This window comes from Varroa destructor, unplaced genomic scaffold (assembly GCF_002443255.2).
Source record: "Varroa destructor unplaced genomic scaffold, Vdes_3.0 BEIS01000001.1, whole genome shotgun sequence".
Taxonomy (NCBI): domain Eukaryota; kingdom Metazoa; phylum Arthropoda; class Arachnida; order Mesostigmata; family Varroidae; genus Varroa; species Varroa destructor.
Genome location: NW_019211454.1, coordinates 15253544 through 15273918, shown reverse-complemented (window position 1 = coordinate 15273918; position 20375 = coordinate 15253544). Strand labels below are relative to the sequence as shown.

The 20375-nt window shown below is 41.3% G+C and overlaps 1 protein-coding gene and 1 long non-coding RNA gene across 15 annotated transcripts in view; one reads left to right on the top strand and one right to left on the bottom strand.

Annotated features, from left to right (window-relative positions):
* LOC111250967 (uncharacterized) overlaps positions 1-13953 on the bottom strand; it is a 29467-nt gene extending 15514 nt beyond the window's left edge. For 2 of the 4 annotated variants that reach the window (XR_015319321.1, XR_015319327.1), the window contains exon 1: positions 12961-13904. This is a non-coding gene — a long non-coding RNA (uncharacterized LOC111250967). Of the gene's footprint in view, positions 1-3382; positions 11091-12960 lie in introns of those variants that run through there. The other 2 variants (XR_015319329.1, XR_015319325.1) reach the window with 2 other exon arrangements.
* Ctl2 (Choline transporter-like 2) overlaps positions 1-20375 on the top strand; it is a 78070-nt gene that overhangs the window by 42354 nt on the left and 15341 nt on the right. Inside the window, exons 1-2 of one of the 11 annotated variants that reach the window (XM_086977708.1) lie at positions 6085-6488; positions 9846-10052. The exons of 7 other annotated variants lie outside the window; for them this stretch is intronic. In XM_086977708.1, coding sequence (XP_086833834.1) covers positions 6443-6488; positions 9846-10052 — 253 coding nt within the window. In that variant the 5' untranslated portion in view covers positions 6085-6442. Of the gene's footprint in view, positions 1-6084; positions 6489-9845; positions 10053-14176; positions 14649-20375 lie in introns of those variants that run through there. 3 more of the 11 variants (XM_022805796.2, XM_022806717.2, XM_022806282.2) reach the window with 3 other exon arrangements.

The window sequence follows — 20375 nt, the reverse complement described above, 5'->3', positions numbered from 1 at the left end:
TTTGAAACACCACACAGCCTTGTGCTCGTCCATCACTTGCGCCCCCCTATTTCGCTGTTCCGCTATCATGTTAGATGCCGTTCCAACGTACTACGTACACGTATTCGCTATTTCCTATGGATGTCCTCTCTGTGTGCTAGAAAACAAACATTTTGCCCGTACGCATTGTACTGGAATGCATCTAAAGTATGTAACATGCTTTTCGAACATACATAAGAAATTATTTTGGTACGGCTGGCCCCCTGCGGAATTGGTGCGAGGCAAAGCTAGACCTGTCACTCCCAAAATACTTTTTGTTTCGTTTTTTAATTTCTTTCAAAAAAATGAATTCCGATTGACAAACACGAGGGTCTTTGTTCGTGTTGGTAAAAGTTCTAGACTGTTGTTTATGTCTAATGTAAGACATGATATAATACGAACGTTGGTTAATATTCTATTGAACTATGCATATATTGTCGGCTTCTTCGTTACCCTGAAAGCTCCACAGACGACCTTCACTAAGCCAGTACTTATTTGGCATTATCGTTGAATCTCTTGATAGGAATACAGATGTGAATAGTACCGGTCTGTAGCATTGATTTCGGATAATTTTGCAATTGTTCCCTAATTGTTTACTTCTGGTGATTCTAGTGAAATGATATAATGTCATAGTCGAGACGGGTAAAGCTGAACGTCGAAGGGGTAGCTCGATAATCGCCAAGCTTCTGATTAAAGCTGATTAGAGGTACGTGTTCCGAGCTCCTTTAACGGTACAGAAATGGTTATCAAACTATTCAACGCTAAAATACACTGGGTAGGTATTGTTTTTTCGACAAAATTCAGTATATTATTTTCATTAACGAGGATCAAAATTGTGTCGTTCGCTGTTCCCTTTATTTCAGCCGTGTTCATTTGTTGTGTGCAGAATTTAATGGTAACAATAAAACCTTCACTAAACATGTCATTGGCGTAATTTTGAAGTTTGGACCTTTTTCGCGATCGCGATCAGTTGCTTAAGCTGAACATCAGCTTGTCTGCAGTTCGAAAACTAACCGATAACGTTCGCCAGAGTCTCAGACGTTTTACTTCGAAATTGTGGATAAAATAGTCCGTTCATAGGCTACATTTGTCGACCACATGTTATGACATTTTCAAGCAAAACTTATAACAACAACAACAACAAAAAATGTATAGTCATCTTCAAATTTTGTGTCCGACGCTAGTAACTTTGTGGAACAGTTTCCTCGGATTATTTTGCTGGAGAGGAGGCCCGATCTTTACGGGCAGGGGGAGAGGTACGTTGTGGGTAAACGGCAGGACACCTACATTTTCTGAAACTTCCTCCAAAAGCGCTGTGGATCGTTTGTGTATTGCCGATCTGATGAAACCTGTCATCAAAGGAAATGAATTGTATAAAATTCGAAAGACGAGATAATTTCATATGTTCGAAGGAAAAATGTACTACGATTAATTTGCTATGTTGCATAACAATTAACCGTTGCGACATTCTCTGGTTGAAGGCGAATGTTGAGATACTGTAATTTTTGGAGATATTATGGTAAATACGGTTGTGCAAAAACGTTTGTTTTTATTTTTGCAGATAAAATATACCTATAGGCCATACACTAGTCTCGGACCTCAGCCATACTATATTTAATGGTTAAACACAGAACGAAAGCGTTACCCGAATCTGAGTTATATATAAAATTTTCCTATTCGCTACGAAAAGAAAATCAGAAAGAAGTATCTTTTTCATATTTTATCTAAGCAGCAACATTAAATTAAAGGCTTGCTTTTTTTCCGCTTTGGGCTTGATTTTATCGCGATACACCTTAGCCCTATTGACTTGTTTCTAAAGCAACGTCAGACGATGCCAAAGAAGGCTCTATCTTTTCAAGAGCACACAAAATGGGGCAATTGCATACGATATTTAATGCATGCGTCCGTCTAAACACGGACGTCCATATATCGATCAAGTAAACGTTTTTTTCTCTTGTGTCGTCAAATCGTGCCAGGCGGATGCGTATCTTCATCGATGGCGGTGTCCAGAGGACAGCCACACACAACTGTCAAGCGATCCAAAAAAGCTGCCAGGTTCTCTTTTTGTCGTTAATCGTTGTTACAATGTCTTGGGGGATATATCCCTATTTTACGTATCTACTTTTTGACCATGTTGAAAATTGCTTTGGCCTGTATTACTGACATCAGCATACAAATATTAATAACTGACGATAATTTTTATATACGATATTAGCACAATTAGCTGAGTGTTCTGTGACGCTGACCGTTCACTGCATCGGTTCCGTATTAGGAAGACAACAGGAAAGTCGTTGTTCGAAAGAGCCGGAACAGGCAAGTCTTCATGCATATGATTGCGATAAGGGTAAGGGTGAATGACGATGCCACCGAAGGCAGTTTACAATAAAAAGTATTGGATGCAATGCGTACATTATTAACAGCGTACGTCGAAGGCATAAGTAGGCTTCAGCTACCACCCAATGCCTAAATTGTCCCCAAACAAAAATGACTCAACTACTGCCGCGATGGTAAATTTGGAACGCTTGCCTATATATAAGATAGCTTTTTATCCTATTTTAAACAGGAAACAGCCCAGACAAAACGGCATCTCGCTCACATATGCGTTTTTCTCTTTGTCTATCTATGCATCATAAAAGCAAGCAGTACAACTATCTCATAGCACTGCGTCATCTGATCTAAAAATATGCTAGGCCGAAACAAGGACAAACACAGCCATATATCTAGGTTACTAGCTAACCGACGATTTGTCTTCTATGTATGCCAGAGAAGTAGGGTCTTGATGAATTAGGTCATGCTCGTCTCATTCGTTCATATGGTCATTTATATGTAACTAATTGCCTTTTTTTTTCTACTAGATGTTTTTTCATTGTTATGTCCTTCTGTCCGATACGGAAGCCTATCTTAAATCCACGTCTATTCCAATAAATAACATCAGCCTGTGGCCAGCCAACTCAAACCTAAACAATTTATACATATCACATAAATAGTTTGTGTGTGTGTGTGTGTGTGTGTGTGTGTGTGTGTGTGTGTGTGTTCATCTACTTGTCCAACAAATATAAAACAAACGTGTTCGTGTTATTTATGCGGCGCATTGATGCTATATCAAGACAGGCTTCCATATAGAGGGAGCTTCAAATCACGGCAAATGTAATTTGTTCTCTCTGAGATACGCCGATAGGCGCCAACGTGATATCCGAAAATGCATAAAGTTTCTGTTGGCTAGAAATAACTTTTTAAGGAGGATCAAGTTTTTAACGAAACAAGAACGCATATGATAGGTTTTGGTAGGCCCCAGCTTACCAAGGCTAACCAAAGATAGGCCAATATATATATATATTGGCCTTGTTTCAGAATAAAAAAATCATTTTAATGTGGTAATTTCAGTTTAATTTTCAATCTGTAATAGTTTTCAGTTCATTTGGTAAAAACACCAATTGTCGCAATACTTTACGCGTGAAACAGTTAGAATTGACGTCTGGTTGATTTTCGATTACGACGCTTTAACAAATATACAACAATTTTACAATATATACCACTATAACAACAACAGTATTCTCTATAACAAATATAAAGAATAACTTTGACAACACGAACATTGTATTGTCCTACTCTGGGTGGATCGTTTGCTTTTTTTTTTAGCCGCGTGTTAATTTGGCAGTGTTGTCTGGTCCCTTCTTGGCTGGTCCCCGTCACCGACGGCTCCGCCTCTACTTTTCTTGTTGCCTTCTTTATCTTGTTGCGTGTTTCAACACATTGTCCTATAATGTTCTCCATTCGCTGGAAATATCCTTACATGAGTAGGTAATAACAAGCGAACACCAATCATCACCATCCATGAGCATGAGGATCGTTAAATCATGTGGATGACTGCCTCCGTTTTTGCCGCAACAGCAACCACAATAATAACAAATCGGTGTGCGACTGGTCCAAAAGTTTATTCATCTTAATCTTCCGTGTACTATGTATTTATGTGTTAGTCAATCTTGCATGGCCATTAATATTATAGTATTGTTGGACACCCAGACCCCCCCCCCAGACGCCTGCCGCCATTACGCAAAGCCATTGCCCTCCTAGTTTGCGCAACGGGCCGCAAATGCCCTTTCTGACGCCACTGCTATTGCCTCTGTCAAACGTAACGACTTTGGTGGCTTCTAATTTAGCTGAAGTCACCGTGATTATTGTAAACGAATTTGGCAGTCGGCTCCGTCCACAGAAAAGATGACGTATTGCGCCTCGTATTGCAGTGTCCGTCACTGACAACATTTTCGTCGCCTTCGACATGTTGGCAACGTTGGTAGGATCCAGCAGTTGCGGCCGTGCTCATCCGTGCGTCGGTCGTCCGCCTCTTCCTTGCCCAGCTCGAAATGCTGTCGCAACTCGACCGAAGTGATCCATTCTGAAGGAGGAAAACGGGGAAACTGTTGTGATGCTGGATAGAAGTTTTCAGCGCGAATGTGCCCAGTCCATTGCCGTTGACGAACGCTGTCGATCTTGTTGTGTCGTTATGTAGGTGCTGCTGATAAAATTGCAACCGTGGACCTTTGCGCGCCTTCAGCGTGGGATCCTTCAATGGTTACTGAAAGCGCTGTAATTATTGTTGCTGCCAATAACCTGAGAGTGTTTTTAGTATAGCAGTTGTGGCTGAGTGCGTCGCCCTGTGTGTTAATGTCTAGTTTTCAGCATCAATTACTTCAGTGGCCGAGGTGGCGTTAGACAGCAGTGTGCTTCCTCTTCAACTGTATTAATCAAGTATCGAGGGGCCGACACAGATACCACTAAAAGAGAAATCACCTTTAATACTATCCTATTTATTGCTGATACCAATATTGGTTTATGTGCGCATTCTATTACCTCACATTAGGTTAGTGAGACAAATGTAAAGACCTATTTGCCGACTTCATCAACTTGTGCTAAATCTTAAACACAGAGCCGTTACACGCTTTCGACTAAAACGTGCCCTTATAAAGCCTACAATCGTACACCAGCACTGATTTATATATAGGCATATAGATGTAAGCTATTAGGACACCAACGACCGGCCGCCTTTATTGGCACAGATCCATTCGATATCCTCGACCGCAGCAAGGCCTACTTCGGATGCACCCAATGCGTATTCTATTGCAGTACTATTTCCAGCCTATACAGTCAAACAATGCTAGCATCCGCTAGGTTTTTGTTCTACTGTGCCTATTTTGGAGACGTCGTCATGTCCCACTAATCAAGTTAGTCGTACCGTCATTCCCACTCCCTGATATCTACAGTAAATTACACAACTATACAGTACGTCTATTTCTGAAAAAGGCTCGAGCTTCGCATCGCGCAATCCGTGGACTGGATTTTTCAATGGCCACGCCTATACGTCATTTCTGTTACGGGTACCGATCTGTATCGATCTGCTAAATTGCCGTCGAGTCCGTTGACACTAAGTAGATGAATAATTTCCGTGAGAGTCGCCACTGTAGAAACGCGTTGCGTAGGCAACGCACGGCCCGTCCGTCTTGTCCATACTCCGTTTAAGCAGTGCTGTGAGAGTCAGATCACAAAAGCGATTGGCGGCGTGAGTTCCAGTGCTTCCGGCCGGTAACAAACCTCACGCCTGGCATACGTTCGTCGCTTAGTGCCTTCATAGAGTAGCTGCTGACGCAAAAATTGTGGGTTTTTCGTTTTCCACCCAAAAAAAGTAAGTGGCCACGACCTATTAAGTTATAGGGACAGGTCAATACTGTAAAGCAGAGAGCTAGTGCCGCTAAAAAAGTAGAAGCGTCTTGCACGTTCTCGATACACTGCGGTGGAAATAGTTATCTATCTGGGTTTGTAGAACAGTCACTGAACAAATCAACCAGTCGCCAGACACTAGTGAAAAGGCTATACAAAAAGAAAAAAGGTCTGCAGAGCAGGTACGCTGCCCGTTGTTCGACTTGTGGAGCTGACGATTAAATGTTTTACGTTGACAGGAAAGGGAAACGCGTCGAAATGACAACAGATACGACGAAATAAAAACGACCGACGTTATCTTTACGAGCATCAGCAGCGACACGGAGAAACAACTGTGCGTATTCGACGGCTATTATACAAAGGCGGCGGAGCTAATTTTTACTACATAGATTTCATAATATTGGCGCTGTTAATTTTTTATTCAGCGTTCGGGTTAATGATAAAAACGTGCACTGATTTTATAGATTAGACAGGTAATTGGAGGGATTCCGGTGTTGCTTGTATGGGCAGACGTAGCAGTCAACAGTGGGTTCGCTGCTTTCCTAGGGAAAAAGTTCCTTTCCTATGTTGTGTGGTCTAGAATATGAGTACAGATGAGGTGTGACGGGCTCCTCGCGTAAACAAATCTGAAGTGTAAACTGATGAAGTTCGAGGTGAGAAACTGATTTGTTCAATCAACACAGAACAACTAATCAGACGCCGCTTTAAGATGGCAGTTCAGGACAAACTCAACGGCCAGCCCGATAGAAACTATGGTGAGAATACGTAATCCATAATATATATATATATATATATATGTGTAATAAGTGTACATCATATACTAAAGCGCAATGCTATTTCTTCGTTAACGAAGTAATTCCGAAGGGGCCAATAGATATAATTAATCATATTCTTTCTATTCATTGGGACTAATAGTCCTATATCGATAATGACGGCTCCCTAATGTATGTCAAACTAAATTTTGTTCTCATTTATATATATTGCACTACTCTCTCTAAATGGAAATCTAAACGGTTATTGAAAATGATGCTTGCTTTCATATACACAGTAGAATATCTAGTAATTTCATTTTTATATTACGTTACTATATACTTAATTGAGATCAAAACTCAAAGTAAATAGTTTAAACCACTCTACCTAACATATAATTGGATTGAGTGGATCTCCGAGGTTTGTCACTTCGCCTACATAGCCACCGTTGTATCTTTCCCATGAATTTCTTTGCCGGGTCACACCTGTCTAATCAGAACGAGATATACAAATTTTCGCGCGAGATGTTGCTCTATCTCGACCCTTCGTTTATGGCAAAAACACATACAGATTAGCTGCCTAACGCGATAAGCGCATTGCTCTGGCCCGACTGAATAGTCGATATAATTGTCTGTCAACATATCGGCTACACAATTGTTGCTTGTCAACCCGAGCCTGAAATGAACCGTGCGACTAGACCGTAATAGTGATGCTTACTGATTTAACAACTAGGATTATGCGGTGAACATAAAGACGAGCGAAAACCAATCCTTTTTGCCGATAATATATACTATAGGTAATGATAATAATAATTATTATTATTATATTACAAGTGATTTATGTACGAAGTCCGTCAGCAAGTTGTATTGAAATGACAAAATGGGTACGATGCTCAACGGTTACAAAAATCAGCAAGGGTTCACCTGTGTTATGTAATAGATATCCATATAACTATTATTAATAGATGCAAAAAGCACATGCATACAAAAACAACTTAACCTTGTGCGACTTTTGCCCACGTGTCAACTTCTAACTTTGACCATGAACTGACACCTGTCAGTTCATTATCAACTGTCATCAGCCCGCTGGGCCGAATTAGAACATTCATTCTACTTCATCCAACCCCAAGTACTATATTAACATATACTGAGACTGTAGGCGAGTCGTCGATAGACGTGGCTAGATTGAGTCAATTACGTGGGTTATATATGGCTTCATTCTGATTTTTCGTTGGCTCACAGCGGTCTACGCACCGCATTTACCTTGTTTTACGTGGCTATTGGCTCCCATGAGTTATGCACCTGCCAATTGTTTTAATAGCGATAACAAAAACAGCAAAGTCAAGCAGTACTTGTATCGAGAACGAACAATAGAGCGGAAGCTAATTTATCCTAGGTTTAAGTGAAATAGATCTTGCCCGGCGACACGCTATCGCTAGTGAGCCAGGAGGTCTAATCTTGTGCGCAAATACAGCCGTAAAGCTAACCATACAGAATAGGTAAATATACGATTCGATATCCTTTGTTTAGAAGGTAGGCTCCAGCTATGACAGGCCAAATACGACAAAATTGAGATACAACCGCAAAATAAGCGTATTACATGTTTGCTACAGACGTTTGATTTAGCGATGAGAGCGATTTGAGATGATGGCCTCATGCTCATGCTCACTATGGGGATGCGCACGAAGAGGTGCGCGTCAATCATCCAGGCGATATCTCTACTCAGCCTGCTGATACTGTCGCATGGAACTCTACTTCCTAAATTGTGTATTACGGGGAGTCCAAATGGATACTGTGCCATTCAAATGGTAAGGAAGGGCTGAGCAAGCCTTGTTATAACTTATGTTCGCTGGAGCCTTGCGAAGCGTACCGTGAAGTCTGTCTGAGAACGGTACAGACCTTTTTTCCATTGGATAGGCCGATTGCATGTCTGTAGTGTCAGATCTATGATTCTATATTTCTAAGGCATTTTACGGGGACACCGTTCTATTAAGAGTTCATTATTGCTGCACGTATGGCAGTAATAAGTAAACAGTTTTGTAGATTTTTCGATAAGTTGTGGTTTCTCAATAGTCAGTTACATGCAAACAGCAAATGTTGTCTTCTATTTGTTTACTTCGGAAGCTGGCTGGTATGGATCAGGTTGCTATGGTAAAGATAACACAAGACTGCGTCTCGTACGGCAATCGATCCGAAAGAGCGTCAGAGGGGTGGTTTTTTCATAATCAGTTTGTTCGTTCTCATCTAACGGATAGATTAAAGTTAATGCATCAGTTTGGCTATTATTAGTACTCTAGCTAAGCAGATAAAATGCCTAGCTTTTTTTTGTGGAATACAACACTAAGTAGAAGTTTTAGAGAAAAAAAAATTAGCCAAGTAATGGTTTTTAGTATTTTTTTCAGACACAGCCATTCTGACGGTTTAAGGCCAGCTTACCTCTAAGCTATTTAATAAAGGAGTTTCAACAATTATAACTCGACCCCTTCGCCATGGATAAACGGGCGGAATTCATCCATTTCTATCGAACGCCCGGCAGCTCTCACTAGATAACTTCAGCCGGTTTGGCTGCTCTCTGGGCGGCGACGAAGTGACACCAAAATACAGCGTGCCCATATGTGTTTGGTCTATGTCGCGCACTGTTGCGTAGCTAGTCAATACGAGGCGGGAGATATTTTATTTAGTTGGCGAAATACGCATGCTCTTTTCATTGTGAGAATGGTTTCTGAGCCTGGTGTTGCTCTGTCGGAGAGAGTGTCCCTATTGTAAAGAAAAACTCTGGTAGAAGTGTGTGGTACGCGAGTCGCTCACAGGCAACGTATTTCCTTATGTATTATACATGTCCTATTTGCCCAGATTGTGGCTGGGTAAAGAAGGAGCCGAGCCATCATCAAAACTGGGCGACGACCTCAATGTTGGGGTGAATTTTGAACAAAAACAAACAGAGATCGATTCCGTGATGAAGCCATCTTTCGTTAGTAGCCGCGGAGCATCATGCTGGCTCTGATGAGGCTGGATATGGCCGCATAATATCCATATCTCTGATTTGAACTATTAATTTCTACCTTATCGAGAACGCCCACGAAATGCGACAAAAGCTGGTTCCACAGATATCGTACCTCTAATTTAATGCAATAACGGTCAGTTTCCAATGTCATCGAGGGTTTGCTGCCCTGGCCAACGAACGTTTCTTAACGATATACCCAGCTGATACCGAGCGTTGTTCCTTCGTAGCTTAGCTACATCATGTATCTGGTTTAGCTACAAATGCAACCAGTATGCCCCGTCGAAGTCGGAAACGAGCGATCCCCCCTTGGGGCGGGAAAGTTAGCCAGATGTCTATAACGCGAACCACAATTACAATAGATACCGAGGATGTCATAGACGATTTCACAAGCCTTTGGACGGGCCCAATGAAGTCAGAGACGGTCGTCTCGCCGATGTCTGGCAAGGACGCTGACAGTATATCATTTATATCAAGAATGGAGACCGACGATGACGATGACCTGCTCGAATCTTCCGAGGTGATAACGAGGGCCCACCTCCAGTCGAAGGAAAGGTTCAAGTTATTTGGTAAGTCAGAGGGGAGTTAAGTCAGAGCTGTCTCTTAGTGCCCTAGCTAGTTTCTATTCAATGCTCTGTGTAAAATCGTTTCTGAATACGTACGATAGCTCGCTAAAGGAGTCTGTCACGTTGTCACGTGAACACCGATTGTTGAGCGCCTCATCGATAAAATCATCGATGCTATGCAAATCTCGATGCATCGATGCTATCGAAAGCTATGCAAAAATATATTTACGTTTGGGGATATCTGATTGCGCGAACCGCCAACGTTATCGGCTGAGCGTAATACGTAAATTTCATGTTACAGACACTTATGCAGAACTTGTAAATAGTAAGAGAGGTTAGGAAGAAGCATCTAGAGCACAACGCCGTATACATAGTTGAGATATATTTTGGCTCCGTGAAAAGTCTTCGCTTAATGAAAAATATGTTCTCTAAAGCAGTATCAACGAACGCTGTTTAAGCGCTAATTCGTTTATCTATTGTGGTACTACTCTGTTATCAGAGAAAGTGCAGCCAGTCTCGCAAAACCATTTTTTGGTAGCTAGACAGTAACCTTTGAGTTTTTCGATGAACTGTCTATAATAGTTACATAGTGCCTGATTACACTGAAGTCAATTCAATGAATGATTGCCATAATTGCTGATAAATAGTAAAAATACCTTAACTCTATATTTCCGACCGCTGTTATCTTATCGAACCAATTATGACACATTTGTGCTTTAGTAGAGCATTCGATCTGTGAGCAATTTGTATGGCTAAAGCATGCGATTGTTACTATTGTTGAAAGATGGCGTGGCTTCATCGATTCACGACGGGGACAACAAATCTCATAACGTTTTTGTCCTGATACGCGTTTGAGTCACTGATCAAAAACCAAGAACAGCCCCCATCGACGGGTAAAGGGAGGAATTGATATATTGGGTATTTCCAAGTGGTCACTACTGCACTTTCCGCGGTTAAAAGTTCTTGATGAGTAAACACAACTAAGCTGGATTGTTGACCGAAGGTTCAAGGTCGAAGCGAAGGGCAATCGATGGGGAAAAGCTGAATTATTTATTCAAGAGAAATAAATTATGAATTAAATAACGTTCTACGGACGTGCGCTTCCACACGATATCTCTAAGCTAAACATCTACAAAGTTTCTATGTCTGATCTGTTTTTATTCGCAGTATACTGAGCAGTGCACTTGAGCTTAAGAATACTGTATGTACATGGCCAGTTGGGTGAGGAACAGCGCGCAGCTTATGTTGAAATTTGAAAGGATACTTCAGATTTGCATGTGAAGCCCATATAAAAAATTAGCAAGAAGAAGAATAATATTATTAATCTTAATAATGCGCAGGATAATGATCTCTGTGTGTCGAGTTTTACGTCCTGTACAAGAAAGGCGGCTTGCCAGTTCATAACCTAATGTATATTATTATTATTACCCACTGTTCTACTGAAGTTCATAGCTCAGCGGAAACAGAATAAAGGTTTTGGATTTCTACCTAAAAAAAAAAACGAACATACGAAAAAATAACTAACACGTCAGAATACTTGATACGTTCAGATATATTTTTTTGTAAGAAAATTCGAATATTTTCTCTATCAAACCCTATATAAAGATCACTACAAGCTCATGTTGACAATACGGGCGCATTTAGCATACGAACCCGTAAAATCAGGTTTGCATCGACTTTTCCGCATATGCTGGCTATGGAAAGCGACCGACTATATTGACTCTTGTCTCTCCTCCGAACGTGTAGTCCTTAACGAAGGGCATAACACGCGACCTGTGTGTAGTGTCGATTCAGATAAGTGCAAAGTGTGGGCTGCTAGTGGGAACACCTGATATATATATATTACATATAAAGATGTATACACTGCTCGTGTTTGTTTTGTTGCTTATTTACATATAGTATATAATGTCTTAACTGCAAACGAATCTACGTACAACCCTGTTACTTCGAAACGATTACCGTTCCAGTCAAGACACTGCTGATAACAACGGGCCGATGATTTACCAATTTCCACAAACATCTTGTTTGGCGGTGTGAAGCGTTTTTGCTCAAATTCTGTTTTCAAATTTTTTTTCACGTATATTGACATACAGTTTTTCTGACGTAAACTTGATCTTGAAGGTATGCCCATAAGAACAAATCCATTGGTGTAGGGTCAGAAAGGGACAATGTACACTATAGGGCCTTTTTGTCCAATCCGGAAAATGCATATGCGATAATCAGGACCAGCCACTATACTATTGAAGAAAATTGTTCTTTTTCTTTCTGTTTGAAATACCGTACCGTTTAACATAAGAATGTACATTTGTCCAATGAGTGATTAATTATGCCATCTCTCGAAATAACTTGCCCCAAAAACGTTCGCATTTTTCTGACATTCATTTGCAAAATTGTTTACTTCGGTCCGTATCGGCATGGCTGGCATACAATACGTTTTAAAACGGAGAAGGGACACTGGATTCGCCGGTGCTGAACTCGCAATGTTGTCTGTGTCTGGCCAAACAGTCTACCCATTAAAGAGTTTGCCTTTTATCAAATTAATTGTAAGATAGATCTGTTTGCTAATTTCTACTATATTGACAGGTTCTTCATTTCAGAACAGGGTCTTCTGTGTCAAAAATTAATGTTAGCTAATTTTTTATTTCCAGTGATTTACACGCCGACTAGACAGAACGACTAAACTTAACTAGTCACATTAATATTTTTTAGTATTACATTAATATTTAAGTTACAGATAATATCTACAATGAGAACCGTGACGAGCTCATCTGTTCAGATATTAGTATATAGCCAGTATATGCCCAAAGCGTTAAGGAGTTTGAGGTGCGTTTAGGTAAGCGATGCCCTATGCTCTTCTAATAATTGACGATTGATTTATTCGTATTGCCTGGTAGAAAAAAAACCGGTTTACCTTTGTCGTGCCCATTTTTTAAGGAAGTCCTTCTTCATTGCATTTCTGTGTAGCTACTATGACTCGCCTTAGGTTTCCTATATTCGCTCGAGATGCTAAGCTGTATAGCATTTCCGAGTGCGCTTTCTAGCAGCAGCAGCAGAGTAGGGGACGCGTGGGGGGTCAATAGCAAAAACAAACAATAACTAGTTTGTGAGCAATCGCTATAGACGGCTCTTGCCAATGCAAGCATTGACATCGCTTACACGTAAGGCTCGATGAACTCTTGTGTGCTTCCTTTTGTATGTCTGTACCAGTAGCAGTGGGCGATCGGCCTGCAATGTCATTTAAAAACGGAATCCGTCCAAAGCTAAGGGCCTAGAACAGCCATCACATGCCATTTTCATCGAATACTGCTCTTATTGTCAGCGTACATACACGCATGCGCGTACACACAACGTTCTATTGAGTATGCCTTTCTGATTGGGATTAGAATGGCTAAGCCTTGGATTGATTCTTCTCGAAGCGCACTGGTGAAACCAGCGCGAACGTTAGCACCTGACTATGGTCATTGGCACACTGTCCATATACCCACTCCGCGATAGAAGAGCGATCACGTCTCGATGCCCGTTGCGTCCGTGGGCGCGTTGTAGATCCAGCAGTTATATCATGACTTTTTTTTTGCATATTGCAGCTCATTCGGTCATTTCACAATCGGTTAACGTTTCTAGGAACGTAAATGCGACTCAGCGCTTTGGCCTTTCGTTGTGACGTACGCTGGTTTTTTGTCCTGTTCTCTCGCTGGTGATGATGAACGTTACGACTGCCGATGCTTTGTCCCAGTGCGTGACGTTCTTTACGTAGCATATTACTCGTCTAGTCGTAACAGGTCTTCAGCGTTTTAGACGGCAGTTAACAGTGACACGTCATTGCATGCATCGACCTGCAACGGACTAGGTAAATGGCTACCCGTAGATAGGTATAAGTTGCGTATTTATATGCATTCAATTCCCATATTGGTGTTATTTGTCGTGCGCGGACACTTGACACACTACAGGGCACCGCGTCGCACTATACTGTGGCGGTACTTTGTTCCTTCTCACAAATGTTTCTGCTCCCTAGTGCATTTCAAGCGCCAGTGTCGCGTTTACCACGTCTAGCGTGTTCTATCCCGCAGCAACGTCTGCTAGTGCATATGGATGTCGAGTATATTGAATGGATTACAGCGGGTTGACAAGGGAGCATTCGCTGTGATGTTGTAGGGGTGAGCAGTGGCAACGTGCAGAAGTGGCCGTGTAGCAGATTGGTAATAACAGCAATGACAATGGCTGCAAGAATATTTAGGTCGTTTAAATGAGCGTGGTGTGAGGTGGCGTACAAAAATTCTGTCTGTTCTTCTGTAAATAATCGACAGCGTGCGCTCGTTTGGCGCTTTGGGAGGCCGATTAGTTTTTGCGATAGGAAGACGGAAAAGAGCCCGGCCATATTTGAAGCTTGGCTTTCGGACGCGGCAGCTGAGAGTGCGTACGTAGATGAGACCAATTTTAATCGAAGAAGCTATCCTTAGCAGCATTCCGTGTAGGCCGAGTTCGTCAGAGCGGCAGTACGAAGAAAAATAATGCGGCGAAGCATAAGCAAGGGGCGCCCTGAGCCCGTCTATTCTATGACGGCGTACACAGTCCTCCCTGTGCAGAGGTCAGGAAAAATTGGTACGCATTGGTTTCGCTTTTAAATTGAAGCTAATATAAAAGCTGAAATAGAGCACATGCTTCAATAAAGTATGCTTCCTTCCTAGAGAAGATTGATCGTAAGGTGTTGTACTTGTGTACGATGCGATAACATCAAAAACGGTTGTGATGTTTTTTTTGGCAGTACTAGAAAAATCGGTCACAGTAACTGGACGTAGTGTGTTTGTCTTGAATTGACTAAGTACCGCTACTACTAGGATAAGCGACATGGTTGGCGACATTTCTTTTCTGGTTCGACAAGCCTGTTACTCATTAGATTAACACCGGGCTAACAGACGACATCGCTGTGTAGCGTTTAGACGGCGCTGTAGAAGTACAACAAGTATAAATAGCTAGTTATATAGAAATGGACTTTGTAGTTCCTTGTGGCTAGGGTAATCGCCATCTCGTGTGCACTATAGGTAAAAGACTATTCTCTGCGTGACACTTAACCTGCTTTTGCTAGACCTAAAACTGTTACAAAGTCCAGGGGCAATGGATACTTTACAAACTGTTCGCCATTTTAGCGCCTCTTTGCCTAAGCGTGCGCACATGCGTGTACATATTGCGGTCATATTTTTGTGTGACCGTGAAAAAAATCGTCTGAACGCTTTCGGACCAGTTGCTGACAATAATAACAGGGATGATGATAATGGCAATAGTAGTAATAATCATTGACCTATTCGAAGACAACGATAAACAGGAACACCTGATAGCTGATAACTGCCTTACTGATATAACGAATTAATAGAATGTACGTAACGGATAAAATTCAACATGGCTATATAGACGGTAAGCGTTTGTTCCATTTGTTAGCCTGTTGACAATTATGTATTGAAGTTGAATAGGGCTGTGAGAGCTTACGTCGTGTTCATTTTTTTACAGTTCTTGTATGTTCACCCAGACCGTCGGTCTATCCTATGGTGCAGCTCGACATGCTTCTTTACTACGCCTTTCATCAATCTCGTTTAATAATGACTGAAGTGCAAACTTCAATTAACATGAAACGATTGGTCTACCGGCATCTCTTCACTCTGTTGTGCGAGAAGAGTGATAAAATACCCTTGATAATTCCTCTCCTATGTAGATGCACTGCCGCTTGAGCATTGCTCTTTAATGGCTATACAGATTTGATAGATGTAATCATTATGCTAGGCCAGTAAAAGGGTATACGTTATAGTAGTGGTAAAGTATACGAAGTGCCTGTATAATCGTTTATGTTTTTTTGCATGCATATTCGATACGTGTATATACGGGCACGGACGTGCCTTGTGTCAACATGGGCTATTGTGGCACTTCCAGTTGCATGGTGTAACTCATCAGCGTCAAATAAGATAAGCGTCAAATGGACGTAGAACCACCATTGACCTAAAACTTGGAGTACAAAGCTTTGATTGTCTTTCCGAAAGTTAGCTCGTCTACGGTTATATAGATATACATAAATATGTATTTAAAGCAATTTTACCTTGGGAAACGTTATCGCTTTTCTTTACAGTAATAACACGTTCAGCCTTACGTCGTACCGATAAGTTGTTCGCAGGAGAAGTTGTACTTTCTAAATATCAGTGTCTAGCTAGTAGCTTCCCAGATGTTTTGGTGGAGGAGCAGGCTTGGAAATGGTCGAAAAAGTGGTAGATCGCATTGTTGACGGTATATGATCTGCGTGGCGGAGGCTGACTTAACTAGTCAAAGGGGGCGTTATTGTTGGTTTCTCGTATCATACATCAGATAACTAGGCATTTCTAACAAACACATCCCATTAACTAGCTATCTTGCCCTAGAAGGTAGTCATTGATAAAAAGATGTTACATTAGAACATGGAAAAAACGTTTTTCCCTTCCATAAACGGTTACAGTTTTGTTTGTCAGCGTTTGACAACAATCTCAACTAGACCCATGCTGTATCCGCACTCACCGTCAGCAGTGGCGGGTAATTGAACGGGTAAAAAATAAAATTAAACATTTGTTTTATATTTATTCATAGTTATTAAAAAAATGTTATTCAATTTTTCTCACTTGACTATTTCTGACAAGTGTCACCTCTTGCTGTTTTGCTCTACATCCTAAAAGTTTCACGCCTCTACTCTACCGCGCCAGCCGTCTTATATCTGCCATTATTTTGTCTCGTAAAATCTATAGGGACTCGCGCGGATGAACCTATTCGATTACTCCGAGACGTAACCACCTAAAAATTCAAATGCCCTTTTGTATCTGACGTATTTAGGGGGTAAAGTGAGGAAAATCAGCTACATCTGCCGTCCCTACAGTTCGTTGTAGGTGTTCCTGCTCCCGCTGCTGCTGTATTTACTGCTGCTATTGTCCAGTTTTGCAGAAGTATGGTAATCCTACAGAAGTATCGTTTTCGCCAGACGGGGTAACACTTGCGAGACGCACGACGCATTTCCACTCTGTCTATGCAGTAGCATTGCTTTATAAAGATGTCATTTGCCTTCGCGTTATTCGACCCTTGGTTGTTGTACCAGGTACCAGCTACGTCATATATTTTTCCGATATTCTGTTTTACTGGAGGTAGCAGCGAGGAGGCAACGGTAGAGTTTCAATCAGCTTTGAGCCTATACTCCTCAATGGCTCCATCTTGTTTCATTTTTGACGTAGTAAGTTCTCTAAAGAAGTTTCGCTTTTCTCATAATTCACTACCGTGTGACGGGTAACAGGCGTGGAAACGCAATGCGGAAAAATATCGAACCAACTATACGTAATCGCACGTAATTGATGAAGAGAGCTTGCTAGTGAAAATATGAAAGTGTTGATTGATTCGTGAACGACGGCAACGCACCGTACCATTTCTGGAGACTTTTTTGGGAGAGGCTTCTTCAGCCAGAGGCAAGAATCTGTGTGGTGCTTGTTGGGCGGCCATATGCTAAATGAACTTAGCGATTATAGGTTTGAAGACGAAAAGCTGCGTCTTATGAACTGCGGGCATGTAGATTAGAAGTGACAAAACCACTATCGCTCTTTAGTCGATAGCTGTTCTCAGCAGCGCATGACGCTGCTGAAGAACTACCTCAACAAAAACAAGTACCTAGGTGTGGCCTAATTTGAGCGACATGGCCAACAATTACTGTTCACTAATTAAGTGTCGTTTAGTGTTATTCCAAGTTCATTTAGTGCTATAAAATCGAAATATTTTATCTATAGCAAAACGACGTTCATTCTGACATAGGCAAATTTTAAACCTAAATATTAATCCTGTTCTGAAATATGCCTGATTTTTCAATTATTCTATACATAAACCATTCATTCTCTATCTGCGTTGTCACGACTTCAATATCACAGCTGATGGTACGTACACGGCAAACAATCGAAATCGATAGTTTTGACGTAAGCATCCCAGTGTCCTCGGCTAAGTACTTCATTATTCGTATGATCTATGTATCATTTTTGTGCTATTCCTGTTTGTCGATAGCCTATTGGCGCAAGGAACATTTTTCTTATTAACGCTCAGAATTTATCCTTAGCTCTATTACTTCAAGTTCAGATAAAATTGCTATACACACCCATGCGTGCGAGTCACTACAAATCATTAGAAGATAAAATTTAACGTTACCATGGAAATTTTCCCTATTTCTATCCTTTCGTTTTTCTTTTCTCTTGTTGACGCCGTATCTTGAGAGTTTAGGATGCCCATTTGGTCCCTAATTATGGCTATCTATGTACTGGACATCTCCGGTAGTGTACGTTCGTCCTGATCATCGCGGCTGCATCGGAACACCTCTAGGCCAGTAGCAATTGCAGTGGCGGCGTCACAATGACTTAATACGAGGTGGGCGTATGAAGTGTAGCAATGAGAACAGGTGATTTTGCACAACCTGATATTTATATTAGGTCGCAAAAGCGATACCCATTAGCAACTAGCACTGGCTGTCATAAGGCTCGATAAAATTTATTAGTCGATTGGACGGACGGATGGTCAAGGCCACAGTTTTACGAGACCTATTCAATTATTCTCCTGATTGTGTAACGCAATTGCATCTGCTATTAGTCCTCGGTCCCGAGACATTTGTAAAATATGTAGGGGGGATTCGGGGCAAGCAACGAAATCCCGCCAAAATTGTCTAGTCTGTTTGCGTTGCTCATACGCCCCGGATCGAGCCTCTATCCTTAGCCTTGGTCCCGGATTCGATCGGAGAAGATATTTCGGGAACGAGGACTTGACTTGCAGTTTACTGCCGCGATCATTGCCGCTGTCCTGATGTTTAACTGATGGTGTCTCGCTCGCCTCATGCGAGTCTACAAGAGCGGGTGCGGGCCGTGTTTTTGCAATTCATTCAATTGGTCAAACTTCTGTTAGTGACAGACCTAACGTACTTCAGATTTAACCTTAGAGGAACTTTTTTAAGAACAGAGCGGTTGAAGTTTAACGTATAGATAAACGAATACCTCGTTTAGTGCTCAGTATGAACTATGTTTTTTATGGATAGACAGTAGAGCCAGTTAAAGGACGTTCAGATACTGTATAGCTGAGTTCGGGCTGGTCCTAGGAAAAGCTCGCTGTGAGCATCATGTCTTCGATTTGCAGGCCTGTCAATCCACACGAATCTCATGCGATATTTAGTGTTGATTCTGCTTGGTTCTTCTTCTTCTTCGCGATTAGTGTTTTGTTATTCTTCGATTTTGCTTCTTCCTATGACGACGTAGAGGTGTAGCCGCAACAACGGTGTTAATATAAAGCCGTCATAGAGACCAAAGCTAGATAACGCTTACGGAGGTCAACGAAAAGGCGATGTACGCTGGCGCAATGTTGAACTCGACCCAGAAGACAGCAACGAGTGTGTTTCTACGCATATCACTTATCGTAGGCAGGCTGATATAGATTGGGTTACTACATGACCTATGACATACCTATGACGCGCAAGGGTGAGACGTACAGAAACGTTCTGGCTTAGCTCAATTCATTGCAGACGATTGTTTTGTCAGGATCAAAGATCAGGCGTCGAATAGAGACCGAAAACCAAATTCAAGGAGGTTGCTGGTTTGAGTCATCCTGAATAGATACACACGTGTCTAGAAGAAAACTGCGATTCTGAGATACCCTACAATTAGGAAATAATGGGGTGCGTTACGTTGAACATCGAGTAGTGCTTGCTTCTTAGTTTAAAGTTACGTTTAAGGAAAAGAAGAAGCACGTATTATTATTCAGCGGCCCAATATAGCTACTTATGGAAAACAATTTCAGCCAAAATTTTCTTTACTACTTCTCAGCATATACGAGTAAGGGGAAAATCAGTAATATGCATATATATATATATATATGGGTTTTGTGACTTTATGTTCAACTGTACATTTTCCGTTGATCAAGCAAGCTTTTCTAAAGGGTTACATGGTGCTAAACTGGTTAATATATTCATGCGATTCTAACACCATTTTATCTTATCACAGTTGTCTATTAATTTTTCATTCCTGGTAAATGGATAAAAAGCCTGTGCCTTGCTCAGCTTCATTCTACAGGTGGTCACGTTACTTGTTGTTGTACCATACACAATTACTGCATTGAATATTTTTTTTTTTCTTTTTTTACATAGCACGCTAGAGAAATTGAAGCAGAAATTCTATCGTCATCCTTCGAGGTGTCTGACTCTTTTTAAAGAAAGAATATATATTTTTTCTGTTGGATAGTTTTTAGGTAAGCTAGTGGTTAGACCCGCATCGAGAATCGAGAAGCCCTCTATAACTGAAGCGTTAAACCGAT